General features: G+C 32.5%; 2 protein-coding genes across 6 annotated transcripts in view; one reads left to right on the top strand and one right to left on the bottom strand.

Annotated features, from left to right (window-relative positions):
* LOC146533464 (anillin-like) overlaps nt 1-13,301 on the bottom strand; it is a 43,012-nt gene extending 29,711 nt beyond the window's left edge. For 4 of the 5 annotated variants that reach the window (XM_085194001.1, XM_085194003.1, XM_085194002.1 and 1 more), the window contains exons 1-6: nt 13,097-13,301; nt 12,549-13,011; nt 11,634-11,750; nt 11,100-11,275; nt 10,346-10,477; nt 9,401-9,475 (exon numbers count right to left, since the gene is read on the bottom strand). In XM_085194001.1, the coding sequence (XP_085050127.1) occupies nt 9,401-9,475; nt 10,346-10,477; nt 11,100-11,275; nt 11,634-11,750; nt 12,549-13,011; nt 13,097-13,114 (981 nt within the window). In that variant the 5' untranslated portion in view covers nt 13,115-13,301. The remainder of the gene's footprint in view (nt 1-9,400; nt 9,476-10,345; nt 10,478-11,099; nt 11,276-11,633; nt 11,751-12,548; nt 13,012-13,096) is intronic. The other variant, XM_085194005.1, reaches the window with a different exon arrangement.
* A 2,388-nt stretch (nt 13,302-15,689) lies between these two features.
* On the top strand, nt 15,690-21,331 carry LOC146533463 (waprin-like protein). The gene is made up of 4 exons (XM_085194493.1): nt 15,690-15,809; nt 19,595-19,657; nt 20,012-20,179; nt 20,884-21,331. Exons 1-4 carry the CDS (start codon nt 15,806-15,808, stop codon nt 20,982-20,984), a joined length of 336 nt encoding a protein of 111 aa, XP_085050619.1. The 5' UTR covers nt 15,690-15,805; the 3' UTR covers nt 20,985-21,331.
* Nucleotides 21,332-21,377: the final 46 nt, after the last annotated feature.

Below are 21,377 nucleotides of genomic sequence, written 5' to 3'. Positions count from 1 at the left end.
CCGCAGATAGAAGCGTTTGTTAGGAAGACATAGTGTCAAGACACTCCGAACCCTCAACTATTGTGATGGCCTCGTTGAGGCAAAATTGTTGCATTACTGTATTCTCTCTGTTCACTACACTAAATGTGATAGAAGTTAAAAGAAATATACCTTCTATATATAATATCCGTTTTATTTACACAGATAATAAAAAGAAGATTATATATTACACGTTGTCAGATTCCTTTAAAGATGCTATGTAATGTGAGATTCTGTGGCGTAATCGCTCGCTAATTATGTTGCAAGTGAAAAATGTGTTGCGTCAGCGAGGAAATTTCATTATTTAGAATATTTCAAGAGATGGTTATGATGGTATGTGGCGAGGGAAGTAATTATAACGTGAATACATTTTTCTATAGAAATCTCAGTAACAAAATTAAAAATAAGTAACATGTTGAATGTCTTAAAACGTTTGAACGTGTTATTCAAGGGTCGCAAATTCAAATCTAAATCAACTTCACGCATATCCCGCTTCCCCTTTGAATCGTGTACCACCTGGGACACGGAAAGGCGGGGTTTAGTTCAGGAAGTTGGACGTAATCTTTCCCTTCCTGTGCTTATAAGAAAAATGTTGCGCAGGGAATCAGCGGGGACAGCCGTAGTCACCTTCTGTGAGACGATCATGTCACGGAAGGAGGCTGCTGGACGAGAACGGGAGAGGGTTGATCCATCTCTTCAGAGAAGGCAGCGTTACCGTGGACGTGTGCTTGCCAATCGTCCTGGTCTCCCAGACTAATCATCATTTCGATCAATCAGATTAGCTCTTTGACCATTGGTGTGCAGTGTGGGGAATTTGTGCGCCCTATCCTTTTATAAAATGGTCTATAGTCGAATTTTAAAATATAAGAGAGCTCCGTAGAGGAGCACGTCATCTGAGGAGGGCTACGGACGCGGTTCTACCAATTTCCCGGGTCCTTCCATAGTGTGGAAGTCGGCAGCCGCAGGGGTTTTAGTGGGTAAAAATCCTACATAATCTGGTCCTCCCCAAGGATTGGTATCAATCAATATCATTGGATATCTTTTGAAGAAACGAAAAAAAAAAAAAAGAAAATATGCCGCATATAGCAGGGTAGACAGAGTGAGACACCTCCGTTCCCCACGCTCCGCCGAATTCTGGAGGCATTATATATTGAGAACTCAACGCCGCGATGTGCCTCGTTACTACGAGTGAGGAAATGAAAACATTAAATATTTCATTTCCTCGAGTGGGAACCGAACCCACAACCTGTCGCGTTTTATTCCAGCAATTAACTAAGGTGGTTATTCCCCGTTATATGTCAATACACACCTACTATTGGTTGATCAATATGGCGTGATTGTTGACGACCAATAAATTACTTTGAGGTTTTTTTGCTGTTCGCATAAGAAAAAGGACATTTTGAATTACCTTTAGAAAGCAATTAAGAATTGATACAAATAGTAATATTAAATAGCACTTAATAATAGTAAAACAACAGTAAATTAAATTGAAATACAAATTAAATTGAAATTATCATTTGTTATTTAATAATTCAAAAATGCATTTCTGGTGTGCCAATAGCAAAGGTGGATACAATGCGTTCAGCACTTTCCACCCAACTTTCGAGACAAAACACGAAGTTAAGCGAGAAACTCAACCCCGATCTTAGTCTTTTTACGGAACAGATGAAAATAATTAATCCCCCAACTGAGAATCAAACGCACAACCCCCACGTTTACCTAATTTTACTTATAGAACCTAAAACCGACAACACCTATATTATATGTGAAAACAAACGTACGTTACATATAAATTCCAAAGACAGCAAATATTGACTATTGGGTAATACAAACAATCAAATCGTCGAGATACTCCATAATAGGATAACGGGGAAGCGGAATGCGGGCAAAAAGTTCAACGAGTGCACTGCGCTAAGCTAGTCTAGTATAGCTTAGTTTATTTAATAGGATCTAATAATATTAAATATGTAAGTATTTAATACATACAATGTATCGAGTTTACATTTTGTTTTAAAAAGTATTTATCGTAGAGTTCCGTCACTCAACAGGAAATCATAGTGTCTTAACACTCTATCAAGCGTAAAAACATGAAGTTAACAGAATAGCCTTTGTATCGTGAAATAGAAAAAGCCGCAGTTAAGTTTTCTTTTGTAGCTTCACGATGCATTCTGCACATAGCAGTGCAAGCAAAGGCGTGCAGAAGGTGTGTCGAGTGACAGAAATCAACGCCGCGCCTCTTCTGCCAGGAAAGCCTTTACCAGAAAGTGGAAATGAAAATAATAAATATTTCATTTCCTCGAAAAAAAATCGAACCACAAACTGACGTGTTTACAGTTACTGACTAGCCTTAACAAAACATTAGAACTGTGTGGCGTTAAGTTCCGCCAGTCAACATGCAATAACTTAAATCGATCGTAAACTTTAATGATTTATGCATAGGTTCTATGTTTACCGTGAAGCGGAAGACAATAATATTATGTCTAGGATACATTTCATTGTCAGCATGAGAAATCAACGCAGTGGTTTCAGTTGGTCACCTTTAACAGCATATTTTATTACAGATGTTTATAAATAAACATTAACATCGTTATATTATTATAACTAACTATCTTATTTTTATATTAAAAAAAAAATTTGCTTCACGCTATATCCCCCCGCACGCAGCAACCCTGCTGGCAGCGGGAACCTAGTGTTAAGACACTCCGTTCCCCATTTTCCGCCTTATTCTAGACGCATCGCGTGTTGAGTTGCGAAACTCAACGCCGCCTCGACACCAGAGCGAAAAAAAAAAATAATTTCCTCGAGCGGGGATGGAACACACTACAAGTCTCCGTATAGTCACACCCTCGTGCCGCTGCGCCCCGACAGCCTCATATAAATATTAAAATAAAATGAATATACCAGGATTCCAATGGCCACAACGGCCGTGCTGTACAAACGTTCTATCAAATACATTTTTTTTTCCATTCGGTCTAAAACTAGATACTAGTTGTCCATGAGATTAGCGCATTCAACTAGATAAATTTCAACTTGATAATATTACTAAGCAAATTCAGCTTAATTTCATGCCTCGCCATATGTTACACTTTTAAAAAAATAGAACAGAACCGAAAATTAGATACAAATTTCGTATTAAAATTAAAAAAAAATATATATAAAGCACATATGTAATTCAATTGCTTGTTTAGAAAAATAATATTTTTCTAAGTAATGTAACAGAATAATTTGAGATGCAATATTGAGATAAGTTAAAAAAAAAAAAACTTGTCCACCGCTTAGTGACAATGACACACATGCGGAGGCCAGAAGTATCAAGATAAACAGACCTCATTGCCTACCCGCATTACACTAACGACCTATTGAAAAATCTCCTAGAGAAAGAAATATTATTATAAAATTTGTATGTTTATAATACAAATTCTATCCCTTTGTTGCATTTAAATCAAGAAATATATTTTTTTGTTTCAGTGGCGTAGCTAGGGTATTTGCTGCCCGGTGCGGCTTAGGGGACTTGGTGCCCTTTAAAATGGTCTAAGGTCTAAAAAAAAAACAAAGTGTCTTCTACTCTCACGTAGATCAAGACATTGGCTACCTTTAAAAAAAAAATCGTCGACTTTGATGCCCCTTTCCTTTTGATGCCCGGTGCGACCGCACCGCTCGCACCCCCCCAGCTACGCCACTGCGTGTATCACACTGTTAGCAAGGTAAGACGGAGAAAACATCGTGTTAAAACGCTCCGTTTCCACTTAGCGCCCAAAATAAAAGAAATAAAGAGTTGGGTGGTGGATCTTAACAACGTGTTCTTAACGTATGTTTTCGTTCAACAACGTATTCTCTTCTATTCTTACCTTAACAGAACAGGGGAAGGCATTGAACTTAATAAACATTCCCCGAGTGGGAATCGAAGATACAACCATCGCGTTTCACAGTCACTAGACTGTTCAAGGGAAACTTCATAAGTTTATGATTAGTGACGCGAAGAAATCTAAAACCATTACAATACAAAAAATATTCATACCTATTCATTTTATCTAAACTAATGATTAACAGAGACAAACGACAAAATCTCCAATACTTATTTGTTTACACGTTATCCATGTGGGTTGATGTCTGTCAGTTTATAAATAAATAGTGTGGGGCCCGTAAGTGGGACAAAATGGTTTTACGTCAGTTTACGTAACCATCTGACACGTAACCGGGATGTGGGGCGCATCACTACGTCAGATGTCGTCGTTATATCGTGAAAGACCGGTAAATGTTTCTATGGCCATTATAGTTTTACTTTCTTTACGCAGTCACTGTAACGCAATTTGTATAAAGAAATGGAAAAAGTTAGCTCTGTACTTTTTTAGACACTACACTGCATGCGCTGTAGTAATCTGCCATTTCCCCTTACTCTGTTTCCCATTTTTTTGGATTTTTATGCCGATGTAGCAGAACTCAACACCGTGCCATTTCATGTTAATAGAGGGAGGAAACGACAAAAGTAAACAATTAATTATTACCATGAATATGAATCGAACCAAGAGCCGTCGCGTTTACGATCCCACGCTGTACCACTGCGCCACGACGGCGTAGTAATTTTTTTTTTCCCTACATAACCGCAAAACGCACAATATATTTTATAGATATAAAAACAATGAAGCTTTTAAGATGACTGGGTATTACTAAATACGTAAGTAATACTGCTATGATTAGCATGTACAATTACCGTAATAATTATGAGTCATACCCGTGGGAACACAATTCTAAGTCATTTTTGTTAGCCGCGTTACCTACTAAGACATAAAAATTACAAAAACACGCTTACATTATTAATATTTTTAAACACAAAACCTCGAAAAACTGAGCGGAAAGGTTCCCTCTATCTAACATGCTATATGCGGGATACAGCGTGAAGCTGATTTGATTTTTTTTTAGATTATATAGAACCAGTAAAAATTGTTTACTAAATTTTACCATTAGGTTAATATTTAACAAAATTTAAAACAACGCAATTTTCATTGTATGTTACGTTCCTAAAAATGGTCTTGACAGAAGAACAACAAAACAATTCTATAATGATTCCATTTTTACCTTTTAAGTCATGGAACCCTAAAAAAAACATCAAAAAATTCGGCAATAAGTATGGCCATACGTACCATCGAACACAATGGACTTTTGAGGTATTTAGAACAAAAGCTTATACTCTGTGAAATCGTAAAATATATGAAAAGCTTGGCTATAAACAAAAGGACCACTCGTGCGTGCATATTATGCGAATATTATAGCGTGGAGGAGTTCGAGAACGTCGGGGTTTACGATCTTCGTACGTAGAACTGTAAAATATTTATGTCGAAAAATAAAAGTTGAACTTTAGATTAAATAATATCTTTTTTTTAATATTCATGTTAGTTCCGCATTTTGCTAAGTAGTTTTAAAGTAGATTTTGATTCTAATCAATACTCAACTTTGTGCATTCACACTTCACTTCACTTTTTTAGGTAGGCGGAGGGAATCTAGAGGACACTGGATTCCTCAGTTTCGAAATTTTGCGTGTTGAGTAGCAGCAGCTAAACGCTGCCTTTGGATTATCAGAGCGGCAATAAAAAATAATCATTCCTCTGATAGGGGGGATAGAACCCACAACTATCGTATTTACAATCAGACAATTTATTTCACTGTACTACGACGCGACGGTCTGAATATGTAAAATATGACAAATATTTGTCCAAGTGAGACTTGACCTCATTATCATAACGTCACGGCGGAGAATAATACCATTACGGTGAAGAAATGGATTATTAACGAGGATCTCACTTTATAAATTGGTCTTCGAATTATAACTGATCGTACTCCTTTAAATAGTGAAGCAACACAATATAATAATCCCTATCAAATAAATAAGTATAAATAAAAATTTCATTTCACTAAAACTTAATCTCGTATCTATATAAAAAGAAACAAGCTAAAAATTTTATATTTTAAAATCTTGGATTTGACAACAACCTTGGGATGGTGACATGGGACAACAGGTGAAGTAACTTTAAAAGACCACCCAAATTGAATCCAAAGCAACACATTTAATAGTATCGTAAAATCGAAAACGTATACGGTTAAAGGGCAACAAAAAAACTGATTTAGCTATGATTCAGATATACCGGTTACGTAACAGACCACGCTTTTGTCTTCATTGATTACGAGAAACGGTGTTAAATCAAAATAATCGGTAATATTGTATTGTATTTGTGGAATCGTAAAATTTGTGTATCGATAATATAGCACGAAATAAGATTATGATAAGAACGACATTAGATGATTAGGATGATATTAGGGGCAGCGTAAAACTGTTAACGCAAAGGGTTCGATACTCTATCGAAAAGGTCACTCATCACGAAATGCCCCAACTCGGGCGGGAGATCAGAGTATCTTAAAATTAGGTTCTTTCTTCATATCCCGCGGGATAAAACTTGAAACAAATAAAATCACAAAGGTGTGTGTGGTTGATATGCATTGCAAACATTATTATTTTTCTAAATTTTTATGATATCATAATAATGATAATAGGTATACTATATATATATATATATATATTTACTAAGTATAATTGAATTTTAAAATGTCAAATGCAAAACTCGATAGTCATTTACAATGAACACACGCTATTTTTAAAACACACAAATGCATTTTTTAATCAATTCCAAAAAACTAAGAAAATAAAATCTCGAAGAGATATTAACAAAAAGAACAAAAAAAACAAACGTTTATACGGTCTTAAGTTGTCAAGAGGACGAGCTATAAAGACGGGGGTCACAAAATATCAGATTAAAATGTTACGAGACACGACCGTAGGATCCTTGTATTTGTATGTATTAAGATTTCTGCCTTTGTTATATACAAAAGAAACAAAACGTTGAAATTGTAGAACACATATAAATGTGACATACAAAAAATATTTAAAACAAAACTAGTTTGATACTATGTTGATATTTTTATTAAACATTTTTAGTGTTCGTTTTGTTGAGCTTCACGCTGTATCTCGAATAAAGCAGGATAACCATTTTCGAAACATTGCGTCTTGAATTGCGGAACTCAACGCCACGTTTTTTCTTGTTACCAGAGAAAAATAATAAAAAAATAATTTCCTTCAGCGAAAATCGAACCGACGACCGTCGTGTTTACAGTCTTTGTTACACATACGCAACGACGACGACGCGCTTAAAGTCGTTCTTACAACTTTAAACGGGTGAATAAATTATTAACAACGTATAATAAACAAATATTCTATAGAGTCAAAACATCCACCACATCAAATGGTTTCCATATTTCACCATAACTTGAGAGTAGAGGAAACAGTTCCTCGTTCCGGTCGAAACGAATCTGCGTCAAGGCACATTTAAAATTTTCAGATTTTTGACAGACAGACAGACAGCCGAGTCTTAGTAATAGTTAAATTAAACGGGTAATTCCCATTTTACCCATTAGTTACTGAACTCTGAAAATGCACATTTGCATACATTTGCACTAAGTTCTCTCTGCTGGCCACAGAAAATGCGGAAGACACATGAAAAAGTATACAAAAGGATTTCTTATGATGAAATCCATTCTCATTACAAAAAAAACACTCTCTAAACGTTAAAACAATAACCTGTCACAAGTGTGTCAGCTTAGCCATAGAAAACTCAAATTTTCTTCAAATCCCGAGCCATTGTGGTATTGAAAACAAAAGTGTAAACCAGTTTAGTATATGTACGAGTATGTAAATGCGGGATGCGTAATTTAGATTAGCCTACACTATACAAAGACGCTTTTGTATTCTGCGCGCGCGCAACTAAATTGTCTATGGTACGTGGAATAAATAGAGATTGGGGGGGACTTAGAAGTAAATGTAACCGATTCGTTAGAATTTTTTTATATTTTTTTCTGTTACTCTCCAAAGACTGGACATTTGAAATATTGTAATGAATGTGTGACACTGTTTTTTTATTTATATGGTTATATAAACCACAATAAATAGTAATTTTTATAATGCCAGCATAAAATCTGGCATCAAAAATATCATTTATTACGAAATACTATATATTAAATGCTATAATATAAAAAAAAATGCTGATGCCTCAAAGTATTTTTTTTATAATTACAAGTTAAGTGAACAGGTATTATTTAATAAAATAATATAACACATTTTAGAAATTCTTAATAAACTTAGATCATTTAATTATTATAATAAAAAAAACACAAGCAATATGCTGCCTACTCCACGGAAGCCGTTGTCGACAGTATAATAATAAAGCATGTTAGCAAAGGTCGTTTCCCACTGCGTATGGGCAGGACGATGTATTCGTAATCTGGCGCCAAAATAAGCTAACGTAGATATAAGATTGAGATTACACAATGGATTAAAATCAGGCATTTCTATTCTATTGAACTGTATCTCTACGCCGCGCTTTACCTTGTCACCATAGCCAAAATGAGGTGTATTTCGAAATAAACATATAACAGTCATAGAAAAAACCAAAAGAATATTATTCCAACAGGCGCTCGGTAGAAACAATATTGTTTAGGATATAAAAAAAAATATAGCGTCCGTTTGTATCCGGCACATAGCGGGATAGGTAGTAGGAACCTGGGAACGTAGTGTTAAGAGACCTTCGTTCCTCATTTTCCGTCGAATTCTCGAGGCATTGCGTGTTGAGTGGCAGAACACAACGCCGAGCTTTACCTCGTTAACAGAGCGAGGAAATGAAAATATTACATTAAAAATGAATTCCTCTTGCGCGACGATGGCCTCATAAGATTTGAGTTTCTTTCTTTACTTTGTAAAATAAAAGAAAATAAAGTTTAAATAATGGGACTCTATAATCTGCTCTCGATCAATGAGAGCACATGAGACAAATATAATGTACAGTAATGATGCAACTTCGTCACTTAAAACTAAAATACCAACACCTTTACTGACCCTTATTATATTGTATTATAATATCCGCCACCCCTTGACCAGTCGTAGGTACTCATTGGTTATTGACAATATATATACATATATATTTTAAATATTTAAAAATTGTATACAGAAAGTAATTAAGAGAGAAATAAAAAAAAGAAAGAAGTAAGAAGGAAAAAAATACACAGTGCAATTATTTCATAATCAAATGCAAAGAAAAATATACAAATAATAAGTACCTATATTGTTAGTATCATATTTAAAATTATTATAAATAAACAGAAGAATTAATTAATGATAAAAAACTTACCTTTCATTTCTTTTCAAATATGTTATTAATTATTTTTAAGAAATGAAATTTCTTAAATCACTTGAAGTTTAAAATTTTAATATATTTTTATATAAAATTTATAAATTTCCTGTAAAAAATATATTACTATATCTTACATATCTATGACTTACCAAATCAGCTACAATCTGTTTCTCAAGCCGTTGGCACTCGTTCACAGGTTTCTTGAAGGTATTTGTATTGAGTGGCTATAAGAAAATATTAAAAAATATTTTTAAAAATAACCTTATAACATTTTGTAAATAGAGTTAAAGATTAAAGTAACTTATAAGAAATGTAAAATATTACTCAATTTTCATTTATTTAATTGAAAAATGTAACAAACAAAAGATTTAAAAAAATCTGCACAAGTTGATTTGTGTAATGCCAATATCTTAGCAGTTATAGCCATGCATATAGTGCATTCAAAATTAAGATATGAGTTTGTTCATTATTGTCGGTGCTTCCTTGAATTTTGAGTTTATTTTATTTTCTTTTTAGCTTTATGCATTTTATCCTGTATATAGAAGAGTAAATGTAGAAAACCTAGTATTAAAGACAATCTAAAATCTTTGCTTTTCGCTTAGAATTTGAAATATTGTGTTGAGTGACATAACTCAATACTGCATGTTATCTACTAGATAAGAGAAATGAAAATAATTTTGTTGGATCCCATAGAGCCATTTTACTGTATAATAATTTAAATAATAAACTTTGGGGAAGCGCTTGTAAATCCTATGAAATAATAAAACATAATTGTAAATGTTGACACCAACTGGAAACATATCCCTATAATCTGCATCTGCCCTTGTAGCACAAAGTTATGCCAAAAGATTAAAAAGAAATTATATACTCTAAATAAAACAATAATAAAAAAAATAAAAAATGCAAAAAAAAATTATAAAAAACAAAAACAGTATAAGGTAGATAGATGGCTTATTGGAGTCACACTTTTAAAAGCCAACAGCATAGAACACATTTGCTATAACCCTTCCTTAACAGTCGGAAAAAAGTAGAGAAATGATTGCAAATTCATCTCAACAAAAAAAAAATACAGTAACAAATATATTTTTATTCACCTTTGTGCTTTTATTAGAGGTTTGCAAAACTTTGTTGATATCTCTGAGTGAATGGATAGACACATCAAGTGTGGACGCGTCCAATTTTTCCTCTTTTGTTTTGGCAGCAGTTTTCTTTGTTTCTGGTTGTTGCTATAAGTAAGAATTAAAAATAATCAAATACATAAAAACAATTTAATAAGCTTAAGTTAAGCTACAAATTATTTTTCTTATACTAAAATGTTGTAATTATGATTCAATTAGAGAAAATACTGTATTTTTTTACTAAATTTTCTTTTACAACTTTCATGCATCATTTAAAAGCAGTAAAAAATCAAATGATAAATTTTAGCACTTTATCCACTAGTAAAGTGCTAGTAGATCTGGTAGAAGTAAATAAAATCTACTATGTTTTGCTACACTTAAGATAAACTCCATAAAACTAACATTAATTTCTTTGAAAGAAAGCATTTTTTAGGCAGTTTTTCAAATAGCATAGTGATAGTGAATTGTATTGTAATAATTGTGAAAAAATATTTTAACTTCACATTTTATTACACATAAAGGAAGGTAGGCAGGAAAGCTTGTCTTAAGACAATTCATTCCACACTGCCCATTCAATTTTAGAGATATTCTGTGTTAAGTAGCACATCTCAAAATTGCATGTGTTATCATAAATAGGAAGTGGGAATTCCCTCAAGTTAGAATAAAATCCACAACTGTTGCATTCATAGTCAACTTTGATACAAAAAGCTCTGAAAATATAATATCTTACAAATGTATGATGAGACAGATCATCCTCCCAATTATTGATTTCATCAGCCAAAGCTGCCAACCTATTAAATTTCTTTCCACAAGGTTTTGCTTTCCGAGTCTCTGGGACTAATGGGGGAGTTTCTGAAGTGAATTCTTGCTCTGTACGATGTATTGGTGATGAGAGGTCTGGCTTATCTGTAACATAGTATGAGATTTATATTAATCAGCTTCACAATGTATCCCACACACAGCAGGGTAGGAAGATGGAACCTAGTGTGAAGTAGAGATCAAACTCACAATTATTACACTTAGAGTCAGAAACTGACCACTGCTCCACAATGGTTGCCAGTAAGATGTCTAATAATATTTTATACAACAAAAACAATATGGATATACTACAATATTATCTATGGTTGTTATCTACAAGGGATGTTAAAAAAATAAAAAAAATAAAATTTAAAGCTCAATACAAATAGTAATTTAAAATTTATATTGTTTTGAAACTGCATTTCAAGTGGTTTTACAAGAAAGAAAAAAATAAAGGCAAACTTACCAGAATACAAATTGCCAAGTCTATCCAATTTTGATTTGAACTTGTTCCGGGCTGCTGTCTTTTCATTTTTTTGTTCGGCCATATCCAAAGCTTTCTTTCCTAACTTTGTAAAGTCATCTGAAAGTGATTTAAGAATTCCTTTGTATAAAAAAATACTAGATTCTTACTTTGACCCCATATGTTAAAATGGATATAACCAACAGTACAAACAGTAAGATACAATTTAAGTTTAACTGACTGGGGACCCGACTGGGTTACAAAGAAAATATTAACATCATAAAATATTGCTTAGACTTTGGCTTTCTTCAATAAATAGATAGCCTGTTTATTACATAAGTAATAAAATATTTTTTTAAACCAGTACTTTTTTAGATTAATGTTTTTATAATATTAGTACAGATTTAACTAAACACAAAGAAAATATATAATTACCTAAGCCAACAGCTTCTTACAAAAATCAAGAGAAGAAATGACAACATTAAAGATATTAATTATGGTTTCAAATGAGCAAACAACATTTAGTAATTCTTTGAATATTATCTTTTGTGACTAATATGCAAAATATAGAGGAAAATGTTTGCTTAGCCATTTGTGCATTGACCTTTTATTATCTAATAAGTAGCTTTAAGTTTATCTTATCTGAAATAAGCTATTATAGACATGTAAAATGATCACTCTAATTAAAAAAAATAAGAAATTATAAATTTACACAGTATGTTATCAAAATATAATGTTAATCAATATTAAATGTTTCTAATTTCTGAATTATATTAAGTTTTGAAATATTCTAACACTATTTTCTTAAAAAAAATATTATTAAAGTCATTATTAAGATTTATTTTATAAATCTTAAAAGAGTTTGAAGTAATCAAGCAATTCATTCATAGTTAAATTAAGTATTTAAATATTACTAACCTTCGATTTCTTTAATGACAACATTACTGCCATTGTCTCCTGAAGCATCATAAATAATGCTGATGGGTGCATCTCTTTCTTCAACTTGAACCTCAATTTGAATATCATTCCTATGAGAAATATTTATTTCCACGGAAACATCGGAATTGCGTCTATTTAAACTTGTTTTGGGACTTTTAAACTCTTTTCGTGTTACTACTATATCATTACGCTTCTGAGGCGAAGCAGTAGTAAGGTCACTTTTCGGAATAACTTTTTTAATTACAGGCGTATCGCAAATGGGATCTTTAAATTTCTTAGGTGATGATATGGATTCTCTAGAATTTTTGATCGGTGACTTAATGGGAGACTCGTTTTTAATTATGTTCTCCGTCAACGGTTTCCGCTTTGGAACCGCTTGTCCGGAACTAGCCAATTTCTGATCAATTTTTTCTTGCCTAGCTCTCGCCCTTTCTAACATTCGCTGCAATTTAAAGTTCATTAATTTAATCATAACATAATCAATTTATACACAAAGTGGCCGTTAAGGAAACTTGATCTAAACCTACCTGAGTGAAATGATCCATGATTGTAAATGACGTAAAAATAAATTCATATACACTATATAACTAAATCACCATAGCGTTATTAACTTTTTGCGTTTATTTCATTAATTTAAATAAAAGTGCAATATTGAATTAAATGCTCTTCGGAATTCGCGTAACTTGACCCGTTAAAAGTTTGACATTATCAACAAACCGAAATTTTTGAATTGACTTTTTTATCTATGGGTAGAGTAAAGAAGCGAATTGTGGCATGGACATAGATTATACAAGCGACATGGCATAGATAAATCTCATTGTCTGAAAATTGAATAAAATGAAGCAATGGTACGGTATGGTATACAATTTATTAGATACGGTTGCTATTATGATATTATAATGAATGAAACAATTTTTCCTCAACTATAAAATACTAAGCCCAATAAATATCTATTTTATCAGCCTAACCCTTTATATTTATTTTCATGTTTCGTTTTATACACAACCAAAAAAAAATAAAGTTTAGTTTTACTATAATGATAATCTTATCTTAATTAGGTTTAAGCTTAATTGAAAAAACATAAGCATTTTCAATAAATCAGTTTCTTGTTTTTATAAATATTATTCACTAAATTGTTGATTGCTATTTACATTGAACAGGTGCTGATTCTGCTGAGGTGAACAATAAATAAAATATTTAAATAAACCTCACATATTTTTGTTTATTTAATTTTAAGAATAATTCTTAATACTTTTAAAATTTAAAGTACGTTTAAAGTACGGTAAATATTTTTTTATATTACTTACTTAATTATTTTTTTATTTATAAGTGAAAATTACATAATTACAAACCATTTTTTTCTTACATAGCTGTCGCCTCTTCTCGCCAATTTATTTAAAAAAACTTCATGTTTTAAAAAATCTTTGAACTTTGTAGACATTAATCAAGTCTAGCTGAAGAAAAACACAAATTTAATGGATTTCTATTCCTTCTATAGTTCTCTTAAAATGCACATAAAATAAATTACGATTTTAATATTATCTAGCCACATAATTCAGTAACTACAGATACCAAAGAGAGAAAATGAATACATGAAATATTTCGTTTCCCTGAGTGGAAATAGAACCCAAAACCTGTCGCATTTACAGTCGCACGCTTGTGCCCCTGCGCTACGACTGCCCTATAAAGTACCTAACAAGCTAATAGCTATATTATCATAATATACTTAAATATGAGTATCTTGTTACGCCAGGATATACCAGCTCATCGTACACTAAACTGGTTTTATCCGTACAAACATATTTATACAATACCGGTGTAGGAGAAGTGATCGAAATGTAAAAACATGAAGGAAAAGTGAGTGACTAGACTCTAGTCACTAGAGTGTGCCCAACGTAGGTTACCCTTCGTGACAGTGTCAATTAGCCTTGAGAACTAATATCTACGTTTATACCTAGGGACCAACAGTACAACTGAGTATCTTTTTTGTATCTTGCATACCTATGTATGTTGACGGACATGGATCAGGTAAATAAATAAGCGTTAAGATAAAAAAAAAACCAACCGCATTGTTGTTATTAAAGCCACAACAAGATATTATGTATTATGCTAATTGATAAAGTCAGATTTTTGAGGATAATATTATTATTTTTTAATATCCCGCACTTAGTATCCCGGTAGGCAGAGAGAACCTGGGAACCTAGTGTGACGAAACTCTCTTTAAGGCACTTCCCCTTCCCGCCCAAATCAGTGGCGGAATTCAGCGTCGAGTTTTGGCTCGTTACAAGAGTGAAGAAATGAAAAATTTCATCCCAGAGTGGGATTCAAACCCACAATCTGTAGGGTTTATCGTCGCATGTTTCTACCCCTGCACCACACGACTCACCATAGGATAATATTGCTATTTAAATTTCGAACTTTAAAAGATTTGAGTGAGGTACTGATAGCAAAACTATTCTTTAATTATTAACAACATTAACACCGTTACAATAATGGTGAACTAAATATCTACTTAGTACATACATGTAATAACATATATGTAAGTATAATTTTGTACGTATCATTATAATTTTTAACAAAAAAAAGACTTCTTCAATTTCAACCAGATCCCATAATTAAACTACCCTAGATGTGTATATGTTTTTATTGGAAAATAAAAAAACAATCATCGCAACCGGTTGGCGGGATATTGAGTTGTTCGTACAATTGGCACGCACATACTTAAGGCAAATGTAAGACTTATGTTATTTACTCATTAATACCTACCGTAGTCAGAAATGGACCAAATAAAAATGGGACCACACGGGAAGTATAAAAAAAGAATCATCAATATCAGAGGTAACAAACATAAAAAAACAGCCGAATTGATAACCTGCTCCTTTTCCAGAAGTAGGTTAAAAATGAAATAGCAAACGGAACCTATAGTATCAAAATGAAGAGTACCATAATTTTAAATATTGCTACAATTTTAGTAAGGCATCCGAGTGGCGACTGATCTTAGAATGAATAAAAGACAAATGGGGCAACGTGGCTGACAACTTTGAAACCATTGATGGGCGATTTCAACCCGCACCCATCGACACGGACAGATTACTACCGTACCACAAAAGCGTCTCTAGGTATTTTACGCGTATATTATTAATATGTAGAGAGCGTAACCTCATAACCAGTATTGCGAGGACGCTCAAGTAGAGTGGTACTGAATTCTACAGCACATATACACAGGAAAACAAACAATGGGTGAGTTGTTTACACATATTTTATATTATTTTCTGAGAAATCGAGTTTTTTTTTGTAATAATGGATTTGGTGACTAACGCTATAAGATTGGATATACTTAAATAAAATTTTATAATTTATTTATTCACGTTAATTTAACACTTGTGACAACGAGTAAAAAGTCTTCCGATCAAGATTACTGAAAACTATGGACCAAAACATAATTATAGCTCCAATAAAGATATATCAAGGCATAGGTAATTTAATTTACCTTAATAAAATATAGCATTTCATTTAAAAAAAGGATTTTATTTGTTTATAGTAAATAAAAGATAGGTGTATCCTGTAAATCTTGTAGTTCAATAAATTCGGATGTTATGTCGCCGTTCTTTTTGTTTAGCAAGAAATTCTTTTCCTGTGTCGAGTCTATTAGAAAATACTATTTAAATTTTACTTCGTCCATCTTTAATGGAAGGAGACATTAAAAAAAAGGTTTATGAAGGTAAAAAAAGATTTCAGCTTCACTTCACCAAGTATACTACAGCTGTATACAACAAGGCAGTGGGAACCTAGTGCTGCATTGCGAGGAAATGAAAATATTAAATATTTCATTTCCTCGAGCGGGATTTAAATTCACGACCTGTCGCATTTACAGTCACACTCTGTGCCTGTGCGCCACGAATAACCTGGCATGGCCCAAGTAAATAAACCTATATATGAACAGCATACATATAATTCACGGACGTTATTTGTTAAATCGCAACTTTAAGTACCATTTCCAAATACAGAACTCGCAATGTCTACCACAACATATAGATGAAAAATGGAGAATGTGGTCGTAGGTACTTCTCTAAAGACTACCTAAGTTCATGTTATCTTCTTCTTAATTTAAAATGTTATCATATTTTACCATATTAATAAAATAAATACACAATAACAATTCCTTTTTATAAAAGTATTTATTTTTTAACATTTTTTTATTAAAGTGAAAGTGAGGAAATATTTTAAAATGTTTTGGGATTATTTTGATATCGGAAAAAAAATTATGCTTCCATCAGGGTGTTTCTTATTTTATCAGAGCAAGATATTAAGTATTTGTTATTTGGCTTAAGATTTCTAAGGCGATTATAGAACCGGATAGTCCAATCAAAAATTTTAATATTTATTTATGTCAAGGATATGTTCTCACGGTAATTCACTTTAGAGCGAAAAGCAAATCAGCATGTTTGCTAAAATCTATTTATTACCTTAGGTAATGTACCTATATTCTTTTTAATTTCATGCAATTCTAACACCATCAGTATATTCAATTTTATTGAAATTTATGGGTAGGGCCGTAAACTAGTGAATATGCGGAATAAATAATATGTCAAGGAAATTAACCATATGAAAAATAGAGTTGCGCGAGGAGTTCATCCACCGAGGGTTCATACCAATTTCAAGATCGTAGATAGGTCAACGGGAAGTAGTTACAACTTATAAAATTTACAAACTTAATGTTGTGTGCGTATGCATTCATTATGTAAGCAACGAACTACCAATAAAAATATGTGATTATATGTTTTTATGAAGTACGTATAAATTTCCACTTTTCGGATTTTTTCTTTAATTTGTATTGTAAGTTCTCGCTTCATGCCAAATTTTATAATCTTGTTAATGTTAACTTTGTTGATTACGCCGGCAATTTCGCACAAAATGCAACAAAAACGATGCAAAATTGCTCGTATATAAACATTTTGCTAGATTCATTGCTTAAAGAGACCTCAATACTTGTAAAGTATTAGTACTTACAGTAAAAGAAAAATATTAGACACGTTTTGTTGGAATGGAGTGTCTTAACACTAGGTTCCCATGTTCCCTCTGCCTACCCTGTTATGTGTGGGATATAGCGTGAAGTTAAAAAAACATTAAACGTATTCTCCGAACCCAATATCTACCCGGAGAATAAATAATTATGTATAAATATTTCCTCAAGGCATATTAGAAGCCATTGTTTTCACTCAGGCACTTTCCATCAGCACCACGATTGGGGTATTTTTAAGAATTAAAATGAATAAGGTAAGACAGGCTATTTCTTGGATCCTTTTCCTTGTTATTCAATTGACGATGACCACATAACGGTAATAAAGTTGTCGTCATTTCTTACATACCTTTGATTAGGTTAAAGGAATAAACAGTTTACGTTGTGTCATACTTAAAGCACTAAACTAGAGTAATAAAATTATATGGATCTTTGCACAATACTGTATTTGTATTGCATATCCTTATAGACGACGACTTATCCTTGTGGACGAGGACAGGCTGATGATGATGATGATGATTCTTATAGAACGTTACTAAATAAAATATATCCAATTATCTACATGAATCAATCAATTTCAACTCAATCAATTGTATATGTTTTCATACTAAACTTTGATTAATGAGTGTTTATTCTTCGTAGTAATTCGTAAAATTACAAGGATATTTAATTTCCTTTACGTCTTTTAATTAATTTAAAATGTTGCGAACTTACCAAGTAGTCCGTGTCGCTGTACAAGGTATTCGTGGACTTTTTTAAATAACTAAATGTTAGACAGTCTACTAAAACTTGTTTTACCAATTAATCACTAAGCTCATTAAATAGTCAATGGTCTTGTAATATAAAAAAATATCACCACAAAAAACCTGAATCTGTGAATTACATACATGATTAGCATATGGAAATGTACGATTCGTACAGTTGTCTTTTATAGAATCCCGAATATAATTTCTAAAAGATGCATTTCTTTAAAAAAATTGTTCGAAGTGGAGAAAAGTACCCAATACCATTCCAATTAAACGGAGATAAAACAACGTAAACAACGTAAACAATGTTAGTTAAATATTTTCGCATGTAGTGCGCAAAGAGAGCATAGTAATAAACCGCTCGGTTCTTTACCTTTTACTAAAACACTGAGAAATAATAATTTTACTCCCAGAGTTCACGGTTGATATCAGAGGGCAAGACTAAGAATACTTTCCTAGATTTATCTATAGTAAATTTATAATTTATTTGACTTCATAGGTATGCGAGAAAAATAGAAAAAATAATTAAAATCTAAAGAAGAATTTAAACACAATTTTTAAGCTAATATATATTATTTTATTTACAAAACAAAACTGACCTTGAATGGTTACCAAATGACCCTGTGATCTCAATAAATATTAATCTTACTCAAATGATTCATGTTGACTTGCTCTAATTTGATAAAACTTTACTAATTGCTTAAAGGACTCAGGTTTTTTCCCTAGACCAGTTAGTAATTAATAATTACCTAATATAATATTGTGATGAGTTCATATAAAGGAAAACATGATGTTTTTCATTCTTCCATTGTGTTTTTTAGTACCTACTGACTCTATATAACAGAGTTTACTAAAATACCTAGTTTATCCCGTTTTCCATAATTTTTAATTGATATAAAAAACAAATTACTTAAGTATGGAAAATTTATAAAAAATATTTTAATGAAAAGTACTTGGCAAATTTTCAAGTTATTTCTTTAGCTAGTGGAACATCCAGTTGTTTTCTTAATTCATTACTCGAAAGTATCTTAAAGGATATAGAATCATTTAAAATTTTGGATTTTGGACATTATGCCTAACTGTATCCCAAGTCTCAGGGACAATCGAGCTCCTCTCTTGCTAAGAAGTTCCTTTTTTTAATTTTTTCCAGCTTCCCGCTATATTCCGCATGTAGCAAGGCAGTGTTAAGGATACCCTCAGAGTTTTTAACATTTTCAAAGAATATAATTGTCTATAATCTATATTATAATATGTTTCAGGATCCATGACAATCGCGTTTGCGCTCTTCGCCGTGGTGTTCATCATTGGCAATACTGAAGCTGGCAAGTACCTAATTAAGCATTACTTTCTTTTCCTTTTTTTATAGCACCATGCTGTATCCCGCACACAGAAGGTTTGAGTGGCTGAACTCAACGGCACTCTTTGCACACCAGAGCCACGAAATTAAAATATTAAATATTTAATTCCCTCGAGTGGGAATCGAACCCACATCATGTCGTGTTTACACTTTGTGCCCCCTTTGTGCTACTAGGTTCCCTCCACATTATACCTGCTGCGTGTGTGATACAGCGTGAAGCTATATATAAAGTCTCATCTTATTTTAACTGCAAATCCAATAACAAACACGCATATTTAAAAGATTTTCTTTAACATACATCGTTTCTAAATAATTTTAGCCTCAGGCAGCTGTCCTCTGCCATCAAAAATCTACAGTTGCAGTCCAAAATGCCTTCAAAATTACGACTGTAGCCACGGCAAGGTGTGCTGCCCGAACTCTTGCAACGCCAAGTCCTGTGTAGATCTTGCAGCGGTTGGCGGTGGAAATAAGGACAAGTATTCACAATGTAAGTATATAATATGTATAATATCATTATATAACCCTTAAAGATAAATATATAAGCCGTTTTGGCTCAGTGGTAAACGCGACGATTGTGGATTCGATTACTACTCGGGAGAATGAATTATTTAATATTTTCATTTAAACGCAATGACTGTAAAATTCGGCGGAAAGTAGGCGACAGAGTGTCATAACACTAGGTTTCTTATGCCTACGCTGATATGCAGCTAAACTTAATGCCTTGATTGATAACTATAATTTTTTTTGATATTTTAACATATTTATTCCAATATCATGTTAGATAAACCTTGTTAAAATTTCGCTATCTAGCACGCAACGTCTCTACTAAAAGAAAAAACTAATGAATAGATTCTTATATAAAAAACTCTGAAAATTAAAATGAATTGCTTGGAGGCTAGTGGTGGCGCAGTGGCGCAAGCGTGTGACTGTAAGCGGGAAAGGTTGTGGTTTCGATTCTCACTCGAAAAAATTAAATATTTGATATTTTCATTTCTCCGCTCTGGTGTTGTGATAAATAAAGCGCATCATTAAATTCCGCCACTTGATACGCAATGGCTCCAGAATGCGGCGGAAAGGGGGAGAAGAGTGTTTTAACACTAGGCTCCGTCTGCTTACCCTTGAAAAGAAAAATCTTTTCACATTAAACTATATGTGCAGCTAATGTAAATTTATATAAATATTTTGTTCCAGCGGGTGGTGCCGGCGTGTATTGTAACAACCAGAAGTGCAATTCGTTCGAAGTTTGCAAACTTGATCCTTCCACCAAGAAGATGAAGTGTATGCGGGCTTAGATTAATGTTAAATAATAAACTGTTAGTTCCTAAGTTTTTCTGCGATATTTGAAAAAAAGACATACATACATACCTATTAATATTAGTAGTATAAAGATTTTCCCTATTTTGCTTTATATACCTAAAGAATATTATATAAGTCTTAGTTAAAAATCCTTCTTATTTACTTCTACCAGAATAATTAAGATATTTTTTTATCGCCGCGTTTGAGCTAAAGAGCTCTGTAATGGGCATATTATAAGAATTTTACAAATAAAGGACGTTATTTAAGACATTTATTCCGCTATACTACTTATTAAGATTAAGCTATAAAAATTATACTCTTTTAAGTAAACATTTTTAATATGTATTGACTTTAATTTACCGTTTCATTTTCATCATCTCAATCTATCT

Source organism: Heliconius melpomene, chromosome 12 (genome assembly GCF_056956725.1).
Source record: "Heliconius melpomene rosina isolate 202511_hmr_F chromosome 12, ASM5695672v1, whole genome shotgun sequence".
In the NCBI taxonomy this organism is placed as follows: Eukaryota; Metazoa; Arthropoda; class Insecta; order Lepidoptera; family Nymphalidae; genus Heliconius; species Heliconius melpomene.
This window is presented reverse-complemented; position numbering and strand designations above follow the sequence as displayed.

Coding starts and splice junctions, on each gene's coding strand:
- LOC146533463 (XM_085194493.1), top strand. Junction 19,658..20,011: donor CATTGGCAATACTGAAGCTG/GCAAGTACCTAA, acceptor AAATAATTTTAG/CCTCAGGCAGCTGTCCTCTG. Junction 20,180..20,883: donor TAAGGACAAGTATTCACAAT/GTAAGTATATAA, acceptor ATTTTGTTCCAG/CGGGTGGTGCCGGCGTGTAT.